This window comes from Phalacrocorax carbo, chromosome 17, assembly GCF_963921805.1.
Source record: "Phalacrocorax carbo chromosome 17, bPhaCar2.1, whole genome shotgun sequence".
Classification (NCBI taxonomy): domain Eukaryota; kingdom Metazoa; phylum Chordata; class Aves; order Suliformes; family Phalacrocoracidae; genus Phalacrocorax; species Phalacrocorax carbo.
The window spans coordinates 3,057,395-3,072,817 of NC_087529.1; the positions used below are offsets into that span (position 1 = coordinate 3,057,395).

General features: G+C 40.8%; 1 protein-coding gene across 5 annotated transcripts; it reads left to right on the forward strand.

The window, feature by feature from the left end:
* The first annotated feature begins 81 nt into the window (after positions 1–81).
* On the forward strand, positions 82–15,023 carry TRPV1 (transient receptor potential cation channel subfamily V member 1). Of its 5 annotated transcripts, none has more exons than XM_064468231.1 (18): positions 82–673; positions 3,265–3,460; positions 4,146–4,176; positions 5,538–5,853; positions 6,427–6,593; positions 6,898–7,050; positions 7,426–7,572; positions 8,053–8,351; positions 8,964–9,140; positions 9,371–9,535; positions 9,816–9,911; positions 10,534–10,604; positions 11,295–11,460; positions 12,234–12,300; positions 12,715–13,031; positions 13,620–13,747; positions 14,000–14,115; positions 14,673–15,023. In XM_064468231.1, the coding sequence occupies exons 4-18, from the start codon at positions 5,552–5,554 to the stop codon at positions 14,837–14,839; spliced, it is 2,538 nt and encodes an 845-aa protein (XP_064324301.1). In that variant the 5' UTR covers positions 82–673; positions 3,265–3,460; positions 4,146–4,176; positions 5,538–5,551; the 3' UTR covers positions 14,840–15,023. The 5 variants fall into 5 exon arrangements, with proteins under 5 accessions (XP_064324301.1, XP_064324300.1, XP_009501825.1 ...); XM_064468230.1 differs by lacking the exon at positions 82–673 and adding an exon at positions 691–2,338; XM_009503530.2 differs by lacking the exon at positions 82–673 and adding an exon at positions 691–2,338 and having other exon boundaries at positions 7,426–7,566.
* Positions 15,024–15,423: the final 400 nt, after the last annotated feature.

The window sequence follows — 15,423 nt, forward strand, 5'->3', positions numbered from 1 at the left end:
CAGCTTCTTTTTTTTTTCCTGGCTGTACAGTGTTTCCTTTCACTTCCCTCACTTTTTCTGGCGTTGTATTCAACATGCTATCTCACTCATTACAGTGGGGAAAAAAAAGCTTGCATTTAATGTCCACTTCTGCTTCTGGGTGTATGCATTTCACTGCACTGTCATTCCCATTTGTGAAATGAAAAGTAATTATCACATTAAATTTGACTGAGTGACTAGGAAGGATCCATTAATTTTCTGCATAAAATGATACTTCACGCAAGGCTCATTTTCCTGGTAGGAAATACGTTTAGAAGGACCAGGAGAGACGAGTAGCTGTCTGTAACTTAGTTGATGCTTTCATTAGAGGCTTCTTGTCCTTAAGCTGTCTTACAATATACATACATATAGGCAGCAGACTGGGATGTCAGCCTTGTCTGGGGAGTTTGGTGGCTCTTGCAGAGTGAACGCCAGTTTTCACATGTTGCAAGTTGTCTCTGTAGAAGATGGAATACGACCTTGGCTTGAACATCGACAAAACAATTAAAACAAAACATGGAGGGTTATTTCTGTGGCTGCCCAGGTCGGGTGCAGTGGACTAAGGTCAAAGGCGTTGCTGGGCCAGTACCATGACTGGAGGTGCCTGGAATGCAGGGCTTACATCCGAGCGGAAGATGTATTTATAGGGTGGGAGGTAACTATTTTCCGTATTTGGCATACGTAATTACTTTACATTTGGTTTTTGGGTGGTAGAGTTGATCAGGGCCACTCTGAAATGGTCAGAATTTGTGATAAACTGGAGGAGCTGGCAAACTCAGAGTTATAAAAGCCCAATTCTCATCTCTTTCAGGTTTGATTTTCCTTTTAAGCCCAAACACAATTAGCATTTTGAGAGATGGTCCACAAAAATAATTTTTTCTTGTAATACAGCACATAGCTATTTTAGTGTATTTGATCTGAAGGTGTTTCTGATTCTGCCCTTCATGTGTTGTGTCAAATTGAGCTTTAATACAGTAGCTGCCAGGCTAGACTTTAATCTGGTTTTAATGTTAAGTATTGTTCATGTGAATTCCCTTAAAATTTCCAAATTTTTAATCCTGTGTTATGCTTTTAAAATTTATTTCTCTCCCTACTCTTTATTTTAAGGTGAAAATGTTTATCTGTCTAAAATAAGATGGATGTACATCTCTTTTGTTCAAATGAAACTATCTTACTTGCTTCCCAGTCTCATGTTATCTAGATACAGTTTTATTACTTAGAAGCATGTATTTTAACTGAAATATGTGTGTTCCTATCTTGCACATTAGCAACATCAGGACTGACTCATCTTTGTAGTGAGAAAGCTGTTCTGAGATCTTAATTACAGAGATGGATTTATTTCTGTCTCCTTCCACCCTCCCTCCATGCATCTATTCTATGCCATGTTTAAGGAACTACTGGCATATATAGGAATTGCAGAGTAAGTGTAGACTAGATTTAAGGTTTCGTAAAAAGTCTGAATTTGTTATACATTGTTTTCCCCTTTTTTAATTATAAAATATTTTTGTATCAGCAGATCTGCATTCATTTTTGTTGAATAACTGGAAAGAGCTGGTAATACTATTCCAGCCTGCTACTAACCCTGAAATCAAGTGGTATTTGTTTCCAGAATCTGGTAAAATTGTGGCCTGGTTTTAGGTTCTGCTAGCAGAGGCAAGCCTATCTCTGACCTGCAGGCCAGCTTTGGATGGATCTGTAAGATCTTCAGCACATCTGCTGATGTTTTCCCATTTTCAGTGATGGAGAGAGTGCTTAACTGGCAAAATCACTCTCAAGCACAGAAGTCGCAGAAAGCCTATGCAGCACGTTGGATCCAGGCCCAAGAGGAAGGAATAACTTCCTTCCTGTTTGTTACTGGCCTATTTTGATAAGTATTCACGTCTCCTTATGAGCTTACACATTTAAACCAGGTCCTTGCTGAGATGGAATATGATACGTCGAACAACTGTTGCAAAAAGCAAATGAGTGGTTCTCATAAGAAGGAAATAATATCTTCACAAGAAATACAGCTCAAGGAGGCTGAAGGATGAAGGAGGCATCAAAACTCAGAACATAGCAGAAAGCTCCCGAAGCGTGTGCATCAAAGCACAGTAAGACTGAGAGGAGCTGATGCCTGGAATGGGAGAAGTGAGAGAAGGAGCACTTAGCAAAAGGGACCAGCAAGATTCTAGTGACAGAATAAGGGAGACCCTCTACTGGGCCGTATAGTTTTCTTACCACGTCTCTGCTTTGGAAATGGTGAAGGAGTTAATCGTAATGTTTAATGAGATGCTCTGCTCAGCAAAGCTCCAGGAGCACCAGCTAAGGACCTGCCTTATTGGTAATCTGTACTTATGCATTAATAAATAGGCATTTTATTTCTTTTCAGTACAACGCCGTAGGGTGTTTTAAGTAGTATCATTAGTTTGCTATTAAATAAGCAAATACATAATTCTGTTATACATATCTAGACAGATAGATGGCAAGACTAGAAAGATAGTTAAATTTTGCAAAACAAACTAGTTAATTTCATTGAATAATTTCATAATCTAACTTGAAACCTCAGGAGCTAGAGGTTTGGAGGTTGCTTCTAGCCTAACAGCTACAGCGTAACAGCTTAGCCTGCTGGAAAAGCTGTTTCTCTACACTAGTTTTTGGCAGAAAGATCTTACGTAAATTATATATTTAACAATATATGACACAATTCTTAATTTTTAAGGGTGTTAAATACATCCCGGATTAGATAAGCACTCTTTTTTTTCCTAATGACATTGATATTTAAAAGCTGACTGTGATGTATATAATATTTCAATAAAAGGTAGTGGGAATATGGACCAATAGAATGGCCTTGGGACTTTCTGTCACTGGTTCTCTTTCAACTCTATTCAGAATCAGCCTATCTTTAAAATACTTGGTGGGGCTTTACAGCAGCAACCCAAGAAAGATGTCCAGAAAGATGACTCATCTCAGAGGAGAGCTGTGGCATATTTTACAAAGTTCCTGTGGGTCACAGTTTCATTTCAATTTATGAAACAACTGTTGTCTGGTGGTTTGGGTTTTTTGCAAGCTTGAGTGTATTTACGAAGAGGAAATCTGGAGAAGAGTATCCATTACTAAATGCAATTAAAGGGGAGGGAAAACCAACAGCAACTTACTGCAATTTTTCTAAAGAGCTTTGCTATAAGCTCCTGGGAATAGAAGCCACTGATGCTTCTTGTTCCAGAATTGTTCTTAATGATCATATTACTCTATTCTCTGTTCTTCTAGTGAACTTCCCTTGATTCTAAAAATCATCAGACCCATAGAAGACTTTTGCAGGCAAATGAAGTGGAGAAGCAAACTCTGAGGTCTTTTCAGTCCAGGCACCTTGGAGGAGGAATATCCAGCACCAAATTCCTATAGATCAGAGGGTGTTTACTGAGACTGGACTGATTTGCAGAAGACAGGATTTTTTGCAATATTTGTAAGTTCTGCATGTGTATTTGAATAGCATGTGTGTTAGTTGTTTGTAATCTCTCTTTAGTATTTGTTATTATTTGTGATGTGGTTAGACATTCTATCAAAAATATTTCCTAATCTCATTTATTGTATCAAACTTCAATGTACATAGCATTCGAAGGGTTCAAGTAGGTCTTGCATTTTTTAGGATAGATAGTACTTTTTTTAAAAGAATCATTCCACAGAACTTTGAAGGTTATTTCCTTTCCAATTTCATACTCATGAGGAAATGCGGCTTTGTCTTCATTAGCAAAGATATTACCAACAGATATAGAAACAAAAGCACATATAATGACTAAAACAGGTTTGAGCAAATTGCCAGGGAGACAGGATTGAGTCGAGTCTATTCTGTGGATTTTAATATTGCACCTATTCTGTGGAAAATAAGTGATTCCGTTTTCCATAGCTGTCTCTCTGGCGTTTTTGGCTCAATCCGCATTAATGTAAATAAGACAAAAATATTAAATTATACATGGCTATATTCCCAGTGTATTTTTCCATTTTTTGTGAAACTATTTTCATAACTTTTTCACTGAAGTAATTGTGCTTCTGTATTTTTAGTATCATATTCCCAATTGAAATATTTTTCTAGATATAATTTCTTGTTTATAGAACAATTATTTTAAAAAGATATTATGTTTTTCTTTCAGAGTGGTTCTAAGGACACAAAGAACTTTCAAGGTGAGCTCAGAGGACATAGCGAGTTAAACTGCAGTCATTAGTATTCCGCCTATACTGTGTATGCTGTTTTGCTTCCAGTAACCCTAAATGTGCAAGTTTGCACATTGATGTTTTCTGTACATGTGTGTTGTACAAAATCGTAGAAAATACAAATGCCTGACAAAAGTTTCTTTCCTGTCCTACTTGCACAGGAAAATGTAAGTGACCCTTAACGTAAATAGTAACTAGTCCCATAGAACTGAAAATGTAGCTTTAATGTTCAATGTAGATCTGCAGACACCACCTCAGAATATTTCTGTGAAGAGAAACAACCTTGAAGTGTGTTTAGGATGTTGTTTTTGCACTGAATGCACAGAGAAGACTACTGACCACTGTAATTTGGTTTATAATTGATGGCTTTTTGAAGGTTTTGTAACAGTTGTGTGATCAAAGCTGTAAGATTTCCAAGCAATGTAGCATTTCGGAGTATGTTTCTAAGGGTGTTCAGCTCTCTGAAAGCCAGCTATGCAGCATATGCATATGATGCATTCCTGTCTCCACCTCTGGAGTTCTAGAATACTTTGCATTCAGTGGCATGAAGACCAACCTTAGTCTGCTTAAAGGTTTGATAAGAAAGCAAAGGAAAAAAAAAAAGCCTGCTTTACTCTCAGTATAGTATATTTGTTAGCTTGCGTCAAATTCTTTGTGGTTGTAAATCAGACAAGATCAGATGTGTGGTCTTACAGTCATCTCTTATCTGTGGTAACCTTTCCCTTTCTGTTTCCGTGTCTTGTGCTTGAGGTGACACTAATCTCCCAAGAATCACGTGCCCCAGTTTTCATCTAGCCCTGCCATAACTGTGCTAAAGCCATTAAGTGATGATTTTCCTTTCCAGGAAGCCCTCTGTGCTCAGCATCACTGAGATATGGTTACGGCACAAGCAGACTTTTTTCACAGGCCCGATATAACCCTGACAGTATATTGTGGCACAAAACAGTTAGAAAGTAGAGATGAAAAGTAGAGATTGTTCAGGGTTTGAGATTGTTCAGGCTTTAACAACGATTAAAGGTGGTTGAGGCGCTAGTTTTAAGCAGAAACAGACAGGTCTGCAGTGAGGTGGCTGGCAAGCCCAGGGACGCTCTGGCTTGCTTTCTCCATTCTGAAATGGGTAAGGGCAGTGGGGACAGTAACAAACAGCATGGAGGTAATGACCTACTAAACTGTTCCAACTCTGGGCATAGTGAATACATGCCCATCTGTCTCACTTCTGGGATGAGAGCAACCAATCCATTCCCTGCTGTTTCTGGAGAGTAGTCCTAGGCAAAAAGGGACTCATGGCCCTGTAAAGTGCTGGCTTGAGGTGTTTGTGTCGTTCCTTACAGACTGCCTGCTCATCATGTCTTCCATTCTTGGGAAGATGAAGAAATTTGGCAGTTCTGACATGGAGGAATCTGAAGTGACAGATGAACACATGGATGGGGAGGACTCCATGCTGGAAACGCCTGACAGCCTCCAGGGTATGCTCAGCACCAAGGTGCAGCCACCCAAAAGCAACATCTTTGCAAGACGTGGGCGGTTTGTGATGGGGGATAGTGACAAGGACATGGCTCCCATGGACTCCTTTTACCAGATGGATCACCTGGTGGCACCTTCTGTCATCAAATTTCATGCCAATTTGGAGAGGGGGAAACTTCACAAGTAAGTTTGCCCTGTGAGATTTGGTTGTAATGAACAGTTTGACAGCTGCAGGCTGTTTCTTAGAGCAGCATTTATCCTCTCCACATGAGCATGCCTATTTTTTCAGTTTCACTATTTTTTATGCCAAAATAATGAGTATTGCGTCTGAAAGTGACAATAGCTGTTGTCTCTTGGCATCTCTGAAAATTCAGTCCATGGATACTTTGCCCAAAATTAGCGGTAGGCCTTAATTCACTTGCTAGAGACTGTTCAGTGGAGGGACATCACTCAGAACGAGAATATGGGATTGCCTGGGTCCCAGGCCTGCGGTTAGGCTGCCATACTTCAATGTCTCTTTTATGAGGCATTGTTCTCTCTTTATGAGGCAAAGTTCTCAACTTTTCAGCCACAGATACACAATTTTATCAGGACAGTTGCCTGCAGATTTTGTTGATCTTGTAGACTTTGCAGGTCCCTCTATTCTAATCTGTAGTGCTTACTACTTCACACAGCAAATGAAAAATAGTATTCTGGTAGTTTATAAAACGTCTGCTAAATATCTGACTTTAAGTAACTGAAATTTACCCTTGTTAGGCTCCTATCTACAGATTCCATTACAGGCTGCTCAGAAAAAGCTTTCAAATTTTATGACCGCAGAAGGATCTTTGATGCTGTAGCCCAAGGCAACACAAAGGACCTGGATGATCTGCTACTCTATCTTAATAGAACCTTGAAGCATCTCACAGATGATGAGTTCAAAGGTACTCTTTAGTGTCACATACCCTAAGTTGCCCTCTTCTTCCAGTAGTGCTCCTGAGATGAAAACAAAAACCCATAACTGTGTTCAGTGTCTGCAGGAGGTCCTCAAATAGCCAGTGTTTCCCTATTGATTGGGCAACCCACTGATTGTAAGGTTACAGGAGGATTCAGAAAAGCTGACATTTCTGTGAAACCATGAATGAGTTTTCTTCTCTTTTGAAAAGAACCTCATTAACTGCTGCGTGCCTAGGATTAGGTGGTAGATTTGTAATCACTTCTATATGGCTGCATCTTTTTATGTTATAGAGCCAGAAACTGGGAAAACCTGCTTACTGAAAGCTATGCTGAATCTACACGATGGGAAAAACGATACCATTCCCTTACTGCTGGATATTGCAAGGAAAACTGGAACTCTGAAAGAGTTTGTTAATGCAGAGTATACTGACAACTACTACAAGGGTAAGAGAAAAAGCTGATACGGTGAATACTCTTGGTGACAAGACTGAAGATGGGGTTAGGTGGGGGTCAGTCAGTCTTCTGCATGAGGCCTTATGCCTGAGGATGCAGCACCCCAAAGAGTGTGGCTAAGAACCAGTGCACTTGTGCTGGGGCAGTGTTTTGTAGGTGCAGTGTTCTGCCATTTTTGATATAGCGTTTTAATAGGAGACTTGCATTTTCTGTCTGTGCCGTCTTTTTTTGTTCAATTCTAGAGCTTTTTACTCTGCAGAGCTCTCGGTTCCACCATCTTACATGGAGCTGAATGAATATTGGTGTCTGAAAGCTTTCAGTCTGTATTAAAATTTGAAAATTTCTGTCTGATGAGTGTCTCTGTAGGCCAGACTGCACTTCACATCGCCATTGAGAGAAGGAACATGTACCTGGTGAAGCTCCTGGTCCAGAACGGAGCAGATGTTCATGCAAGAGCCTGTGGGGAGTTCTTCAGGAAAATCAAAGGGAAACCTGGCTTTTATTTTGGTAGGGGTGAGCACAGTATGGGCTTTATTGATCGAGTTATCCTAGCATTATCCCAAGCGTAAGCTGTTAAATAACCCTGTTTATGCGGCACTGGAGGCTCGGAAGTACCAGATGGGCTGTTTCACCACTTAGTCCAAATATATACTCCCAGAGGCTGAGATTATAAAGAAACACAGTTGGTAGCTGATGGTGTTCAGAGTGAGCTTGGTGTCTGCATCTCTTTGTTTTCTGGGCACTGTATCCTTTGAAAGGTTGTAACCTTCTGCTAGCTCTCCTTTCAGTGTTCTTTTAAGCAGTGATGTTTCTGTGATGCAGTAAAACCAAAGAAAATGCGATTCTAACAGCTATCACAAGAATTGATGCTATATCAGACAGAGAAATTCACCTCTTCTCATGGTGAAAGATAAAAACAACGTGATCTTCTTCCTGTTTATGCACGTGTAGTAATGGGCTTTCTGACCACTCGTCCCCATTGCTTGCCCATAGGGGAGCTACCTTTGTCCTTGGCTGCCTGCACCAACCAGCTCTGCATTGTGAAATTCCTCCTTGAGAACCCCTACCAGGCAGCCAACATCGCTGCTGAGGACTCCATGGGCAATATGGTCCTGCACACGCTGGTGGAGATCGCAGATAATACTAAGGATAATACCAAGTTTGTTACCAAGATGTACAATAACATACTGATCCTTGGTGCCAAAATTAATCCAATCCTGAAGCTAGAAGAACTCACCAACAAGAAAGGGCTGACTCCATTAACTCTGGCAGCCAAAACAGGGAAGATAGGGGTAGGTGAGCAAATGTGTTTAACTGTCCCATTACTGCATCAAGTTATACAGAGTGCATGCAAATTGTTTAAGCAGGACAGATTTTATCACTGCTTTTTTGGGGGGGGCTTTTGGTTAAGAGGAACTGATGCTGCAGTTTAACATGCAAAACTGCAAAGTCCTTAAAAGCTACGAAGAGTGTGTGTGATTGTCTGTGCTCAGCTGGCATTATTCAAATACCACTGGTATGCAAGGCAGCCCAAGTGGAAACAGAAAGCGGGTCTCTCCTATCACCTGAACCACTAGAGGCCTTGTACTTTTGACTGGCTGCTATAACTCATCTTCTGGCAGCCCCCATTCAAAACAACTGTGCTCAGGGATGTGTAACATACATCTCTGCTTTTCTCTTGCAGTTTTGAGACAGATAATGGCACATTGTATTTCTCATCTTCCGGCATCCAGTGAGAAAATTAATTGTGTTTACTTCAGACTTTGTTCTCTGCAGTGCTCCAGTGGTTTGACTTCAGCACAGTTGAAATAGGGGGAAATTAGCCATCCTGTCTGGTGGAGATACCGAGGACCTAGAAGTCCATTCGCACTGAAATGTTGGTTGTCTTGTTCTTTTGCAATTAGATTTTCGCTTACATCCTCAGACGAGAGATCAAAGATCCTGAGTGCAGACACTTGTCTAGAAAGTTCACTGAATGGGCTTATGGACCTGTCCACTCATCTCTTTATGACCTGTCCTGTATAGACACATGCGAGAAAAATTCAGTGCTTGAGATTATTGCCTACAGTAGCGAAACGCCAGTAAGTATGCACCTCCTTGGCATTTTATTCACAGGCTGGGGGACTGTTGGGGAAGAGCTCCATGTTCCACACAGTGCATCTTTTGCCTCATTTCTATAAAACAGCAGTCTCCCCTCCTGAGTTTAATGGTACTAGAGGGAACATTTACTGAAGATTAATATCATTTGCTGTTTTCAAAGCCCAGTACGTACTGGTCCCGTCAAGACTCTCCTCTTTCTCCTTCCACTCAGAACCGTCATGAGATGCTGCTGGTGGAACCCCTGAACAGGCTGCTGCAAGACAAGTGGGACCGGTTTGTCAAACACTTATTTTACTTCAACTTCTTTGTCTATACCATGCATATCATCATCCTCACCACAGCTGCTTACTACAGACCTGTACAGAAGTCAGAAAAGGTATGTTACTCCTGTCATATATCAGGGGAACCACCCAGTGCATGATATCCCAGATCTGCCTCCCATTTGAATGTGCACTCCTAACATCAGAATGTTCCTTTTCCTGGAGCCAGGAGGGAGATTCTGACCCTGCTTGCTTCCCAGTCTTGCCCCTTTGCTGCAGTACATTCAGAAACTTAACCTGTTCCCCCAGAAATGTAGTTGCGTTCAGCTACTGGCAAGGCCAGGTTTTCCTGATCTCCAGTTTGGCTGAACATACCTATCTTCCTGTCTTATACAGCCTCCCTTCACATTTGGTCACAGCACCGGGGAGTATTTTCGAGTGACTGGAGAGATCCTGAGTGTACTGGGAGGTCTCTATTTTTTTTTCAGAGGGGTAAGATATTTGAAACTTTTCCTTTTTGCTGCTTGGGTAGGTGTAGGAGAGAACCAAACATGCCTTTCCTATTCATTAGCATTGGCTGCTAAGATAATCCATGTTTTAGGCAAGAGCTACAAATCTTTTTCCTTGGTCTGATTGGGAGTTCTCAGGTTACTAATGAGCCCACAGGCTAAGACACGGTTTTATTTATTGTATGAAAAAAGATGATTCTTAGAAGTCAATGAGCGTCTTGGCAATTAGCCTGGTCAAAGTTTAAGAATGGGGTATTACAAATAGTCAGTTGTCTATTACAGATTACCTGTTATGCTTAAAGTCCCCCTGCTTCCTCTTGGCAGCTGATGGAAAGTGTACAGTGAATCACAGGTCCTCAAACCAGTGACTGAATAGGTGGTTGTCTTCAAAAGAGACACCAGATGCAAGGGAAATCAAGCGTTACTGAAGTCCTCCCTAGACCTTGTGCCACTGTTGTGTTTGAGCTATTCTTGTGAGATGCTTTAGAGGCACCAGCTCCCTGCTATGGGTATCAGTGCTTAGTTGATGTGTTCACACGGGATACTTAATCCCTCCTTGGATGCAAGCCTGGTCTTCACTTCTTTTTTTTTTTTTTTCTTTCCAGATACAGTATTTTGCGCAGAGGCGCCCGTCATTCAAGACGCTGATAGTTGACAGCTACAGTGAGGTTCTTTTGTAAGCTCCAATATCTTCAATTGCATTTCAGCATGAAATGGATGAGTGTGTGAGATCTGTAGCTTTGGCTGAAGCCACTTGTAATACGCAGATGCTTTGCTATAATTTCCTGGGTCCTTACAAAATACTTGGCAGTGGATATCATAGCACTTGAAAAGTGGGTCTGGATCAGTAACCTCTTTTGGAGGTAAGCAGGTGAAGTGCCTAGAAGTTCAGTGACTGTGTCATGCAGCAGAGTTAGGAATAGATCTCCAAGTTGGACTTGCAGTTGAGTGTATGCATTGGATGTGCAGGAATCCTCCCAGTCCTAAAGGGAGCTTTGCCTCTCAATAATTTGGGCCCTTTCTCTTCCCAGCTGGAGTGCAGCTAAACAGGGTAATTTCACTGGTCTGTGGAAAGAGAGGGAGTGCTGAAGAAATCAGTATTTTCAAGGACTCTTCTTCCCTTCAGTCACAAGGAAAAGCAGGGATGAGATTACTGAAGTTTGTATGTGGGGACACTGAGGAGTTTGCAAGAGGAACTGCAAGATTTGAGAAGGGAAAGAATGAAGGGAAGAGAGGAGGTGTCTGCCCAAGGCTCCTTTGTGTTTTGGAGAATCCCTCATTCTGTTGTGCACCTCACGGGGCTCCTCTGTTCCCACCACCTGTGGCTGACTCAGCACTCTGCATTCAGACCATGCTTGTCTTTCAGCTTTGTTCACTCCTTGCTCCTCCTGAGCTCTGTGGTGCTGTACTTCTGTGGCCAGGAACTGTACGTGGCTTCCATGGTCTTCTCCTTGGCGCTGGGCTGGGCTAACATGCTGTACTACACCCGTGGCTTCCAGCAGATGGGCATTTACTCTGTCATGATTGCCAAGGTCAGTCCAGTGCGTGGGTGATGAGTGCTCAGATCAGGACACTGCTGCCAACAGCCTCATTTCCAAGAGAGAAGTCGCCATATCTTTGCCATGGTGCCACTGGGAAGTCTTGTGTCACTCTGCTATGCTCAGCCATTATTTTCTGAGTGAAGTGATACAATTTCAGTTACGTAGAAAAGCCTCCTGCTCCTAACCTATAGGTTTTATATCAGTCTTGATATTATTATTATTATTATTATTATTATTATTATTATTATTATTATTATTATTATTACTTGCCATGCTTCAAAATAACTACAGTTGGATAGGCATGGATGAAAGTAGACTAAGAACAGGGCAGCCTGGTCTGGTGTGAAATGGCACAGCTTTCTACCAGCTGGAAATTTTTTTAGGTATAGTTTAAATGTTACCAAACAGAGCAATTAGCTAAGAGGCAGTAGCTGGCTCATAAACCTCTATATATGATGTAGACAGCTAGCCCAAGAGGGGAAGAAAGATGCAACTGTCTTAATGTGGTTTATACTCACAAAGATGAAACTATCTGGCATGCATATGTCTTGCATATGTGTGTGTAAACTGCTGCATGAATAACAGAGAAAAATGTTTTCTGTATTAAAGTTTGTTATCTCAGAAGGATAAAGAACAGTTTAATGCATGAACAGTCAGTCCACAGCAAATGCCTTCTTGAGCTGAAGCAGTATTTTCTACCAGTTTTTGCTGCAGTTTATATTCAAGTTTTAGCAATATAAAAATATTCTGTTTCCATGTTACAGATGATCCTTAGAGATTTATGTCGCTTCATGTTTGTCTACCTAGTATTCCTCTTGGGATTTTCTACAGGTAATGTCATACTTGGAGTTACTTTTTGTTATCTTAAAGAATCTCAGAAAATTTTATTTTCAAGTGGCTTAGACTTTCTGTTTCCAACTAAAAACTAACAAATTAAGCTAATTACAAAACAAATCTCTTCCGAATAACAATTATGTATAGTAATTTCATACAGATTTTCACCCCTGGGTCTCAAACTGCTTTGCAAAGCTGAATGGAAAAACAGTCATCCTGTTCCATGCAGATAAAACTGAGACACCACCTTCTGAGAGGGTGTCAGTTATGGGGAATATTTTATAGAGCAGTTTCACTGGGTCAATGTACCATGAAGATAATAGGTCTTACCGTTATTTTCACTGCTTGCAATGGAATTGTGATCTCAAATTCTATTTTCATCCTGCATATGTGATTCCTCTTTTGCAATAGCTGTGGTGACTTTAATTGAAGATGACAATGAGGGGCAAGACACAAATAACTCTGAATATGTCCGAAGCTGCCAAATGAAACGAGGCCGCACATCCTACAATAGTCTGTATTATACCTGCTTGGAGCTTTTCAAGTTCACTATTGGGATGGGGGACCTGGAGTTCACAGAGAACTACAGGTTCAAGTCTGTGTTTGTCATCCTTCTGGTTCTCTATGTCATCCTTACGTACATCCTCCTGCTCAACATGCTGATTGCACTGATGGGGGAAACTGTGAGCAAAATTGCACAGGAGAGCAAGAGCATCTGGAAACTCCAGGTACATTGGTTCTGTGAGGCGGCTATCCAAGAAAGAGGGGGTGGGGAAGCATAAAAAATTTCAGAGAAAATCTTCAGGAACTGACCTGTTTCTAAATAACAGGTCACTGCTTCTTTCTGATCCCCTGAACAGTTCCTAAGAAAAGTATATTAGTTCCTTTTCCATGCATATTTGATGTTTTGCCTGAGCAGATGTTCCCAGTGTTCCACAGATGTTCAGCATTTAAGAAAAGAAGTACTTTTGTAATTAGACAGAATTATTTGGGCTTTTCACGGTGGAAAATCCTGATCAGACTATGAAGACAGGGATTATGCAAGGGGGAAAAACAGTCTTTACCAGAATCTCAAAGGCACATCAGTTTTTGTTTGAGGTAAGAAAGGGGACTTCATAGTTCTAATCACTGGGCAGTAATTCTGCGTTTTCAATGACATATTAACAGAGGGTGATGTTTCAGAGACGGTTACGATGCCTGCTCTAAGATGATGACAATGATAAAAGCTCAAGGTTTTTAAAATAAAGGCAGAATTCAGGATTTGTGTGACTTTGAAACAGCAGCCTCTCAGCGGTCTGCTTTCTTTTACCTGGTAGAGAGCCATCACAATCTTGGATATTGAAAACAGCTACTTGAACTGTGTGAGGCGTTCGTTCCGGTCTGGGAAGCAAGTCTTGGTGGGGGTCACACCTGACGGCCAAGATGATTACAGATGGTGCTTTAGGTAACCTGTTTGTATGTCAAATGAACAATCTTTTCTAGACAAATGACATTAAGGTATGTGGTAATGGGAAGCAGAACTTTCCCCCGGGAGCACTCCTCTGAAAAGTAGTGCACTAACACTGTCTACGGTAGTCAGTTTATCTGTTTCCTCGGTCAGATCTGAGACTTGAGAGGTGGCAGTATGTGATATAAACTCATCTTGGAGATGTCTGTTCATCCTTAGAATAGATATTTTTTGTTGTTCTCTCCCCAGGGTTGATGAAGTGAACTGGTCCACATGGAATACTAATCTAGGCATAATCAACGAAGACCCTGGGTACTCTGGGGACCTCAAACGAAATCCCAGTTACTCTATTAAGCCTGGCAGAGGTGAGGGTTTCAGGGACCTAAACCCTAGTATGGAGTACACACTGGTGATAGAAGCAGCATCGATTAATTGTTAGAGGGCAGTCGGTTTATACACTTAATGTTAATGGCACTAGCTAAGTTAATGGCATTTTCAGTCAGCACAAAATGTAAAGGATTAAGTGGGCTCATTATTCACATAGCAGTTTTACTCTCTGGAATAGAAGCCCCATAAATTCATCATTCTGACCGTAGATTTTACAAGGCAGATAATATGTGTAAATCTTGAGGAGATGGGGTAGTGTATGATAGCAGCCAAGTAGCCACTTTGGAGGCCCCAAACTCTGTAGTTTGGGAGCTCAGCATCCAGCACAGTAGTATTTAACTGTACGATCAGTCTCTGCTGTACTTGCCAGCTGAAATATGGAAAACTCATGGAACAGTATGGGGAAGAAAACCACAAAGCCCTTTCTTCCTGCTTCTTTCTTCTTCTTCTTTTATCATCTTCCTAATTAAACCACTTGTATATTTTTTTCTGTTTCTGTGGAGGGGAAAAAATTAACCATTCCTTTCCTTTTTAGTTTCAGGGAAAAACTGGAAAACGTTAGTTCCTCTTTTAAGAGATGGAAGCAGGAAAGAGGAGACTCAAAAACTACCAGAAGAAGTCAAATTAAAACCTGTATTGGAACCTTATTATGAGCCAGAAGATTCTGAGTTGTTGAAGGAGTCACTTCCAAAGTCAGTCTAATCTTATTCTATTTTTAAGAAGAAGGTTAATTCTAGTTGCCTATGTTGGTCTCCACAAGCAGGGCAATTAGAGCACTTCATTCATAAGAATAGGGATTTATGGAAAAAGGTCAGAGGACTTAGGAAATGACTGTGTGCAAGGAATTATTAAGTATGCTAAATAAACTACTTGTTGTTTAAACTCATGTCTTCATGGTTATTTTTAATACAAATCTGCAAGAAACTCTCTGTACTACTTGGTTTATATTTACTTGGCTAGATATTTGCATCTAGGCTGTCTCATGAAGTGTTAAAAACAGTTCCCATAGTTGGGTTTTTTATTGTTTTGTTTTATAAATAAGTACATTGAGAATTTCCCACACGTCAGAGCTGTCTGTAAGGTAGCTAGCCCCTTTTTAGTGCAGGTTTTTTTTCCAGTCTTTATCCATTTCTTTTACTCTTTGAAAGTGCTGTCATGCATTTCTGACATCCGAGCTGACATTTGCATTATTAGCTAACAGGAACTTCACTAAGTTTTGCAGGTTGGTGCAAGTGGCCAGTGATGGTCGATACCCTGTTGATAATATGAAAAAAACAAAAGCACCT

Coding starts and splice junctions, on each gene's coding strand:
- TRPV1 (XM_064468231.1), top strand. CDS start 5,552: ATGTCTTCCATTCTTGGGAAGATGAAGAAATTTGGCAGTTCTGACATG. Junction 7,573..8,052: donor TGGCTTTTATTTTGGTAGGG/GTGAGCACAGTA, acceptor GCTTGCCCATAG/GGGAGCTACCTTTGTCCTTG. Junction 9,141..9,370: donor CCTACAGTAGCGAAACGCCA/GTAAGTATGCAC, acceptor CCTTCCACTCAG/AACCGTCATGAGATGCTGCT.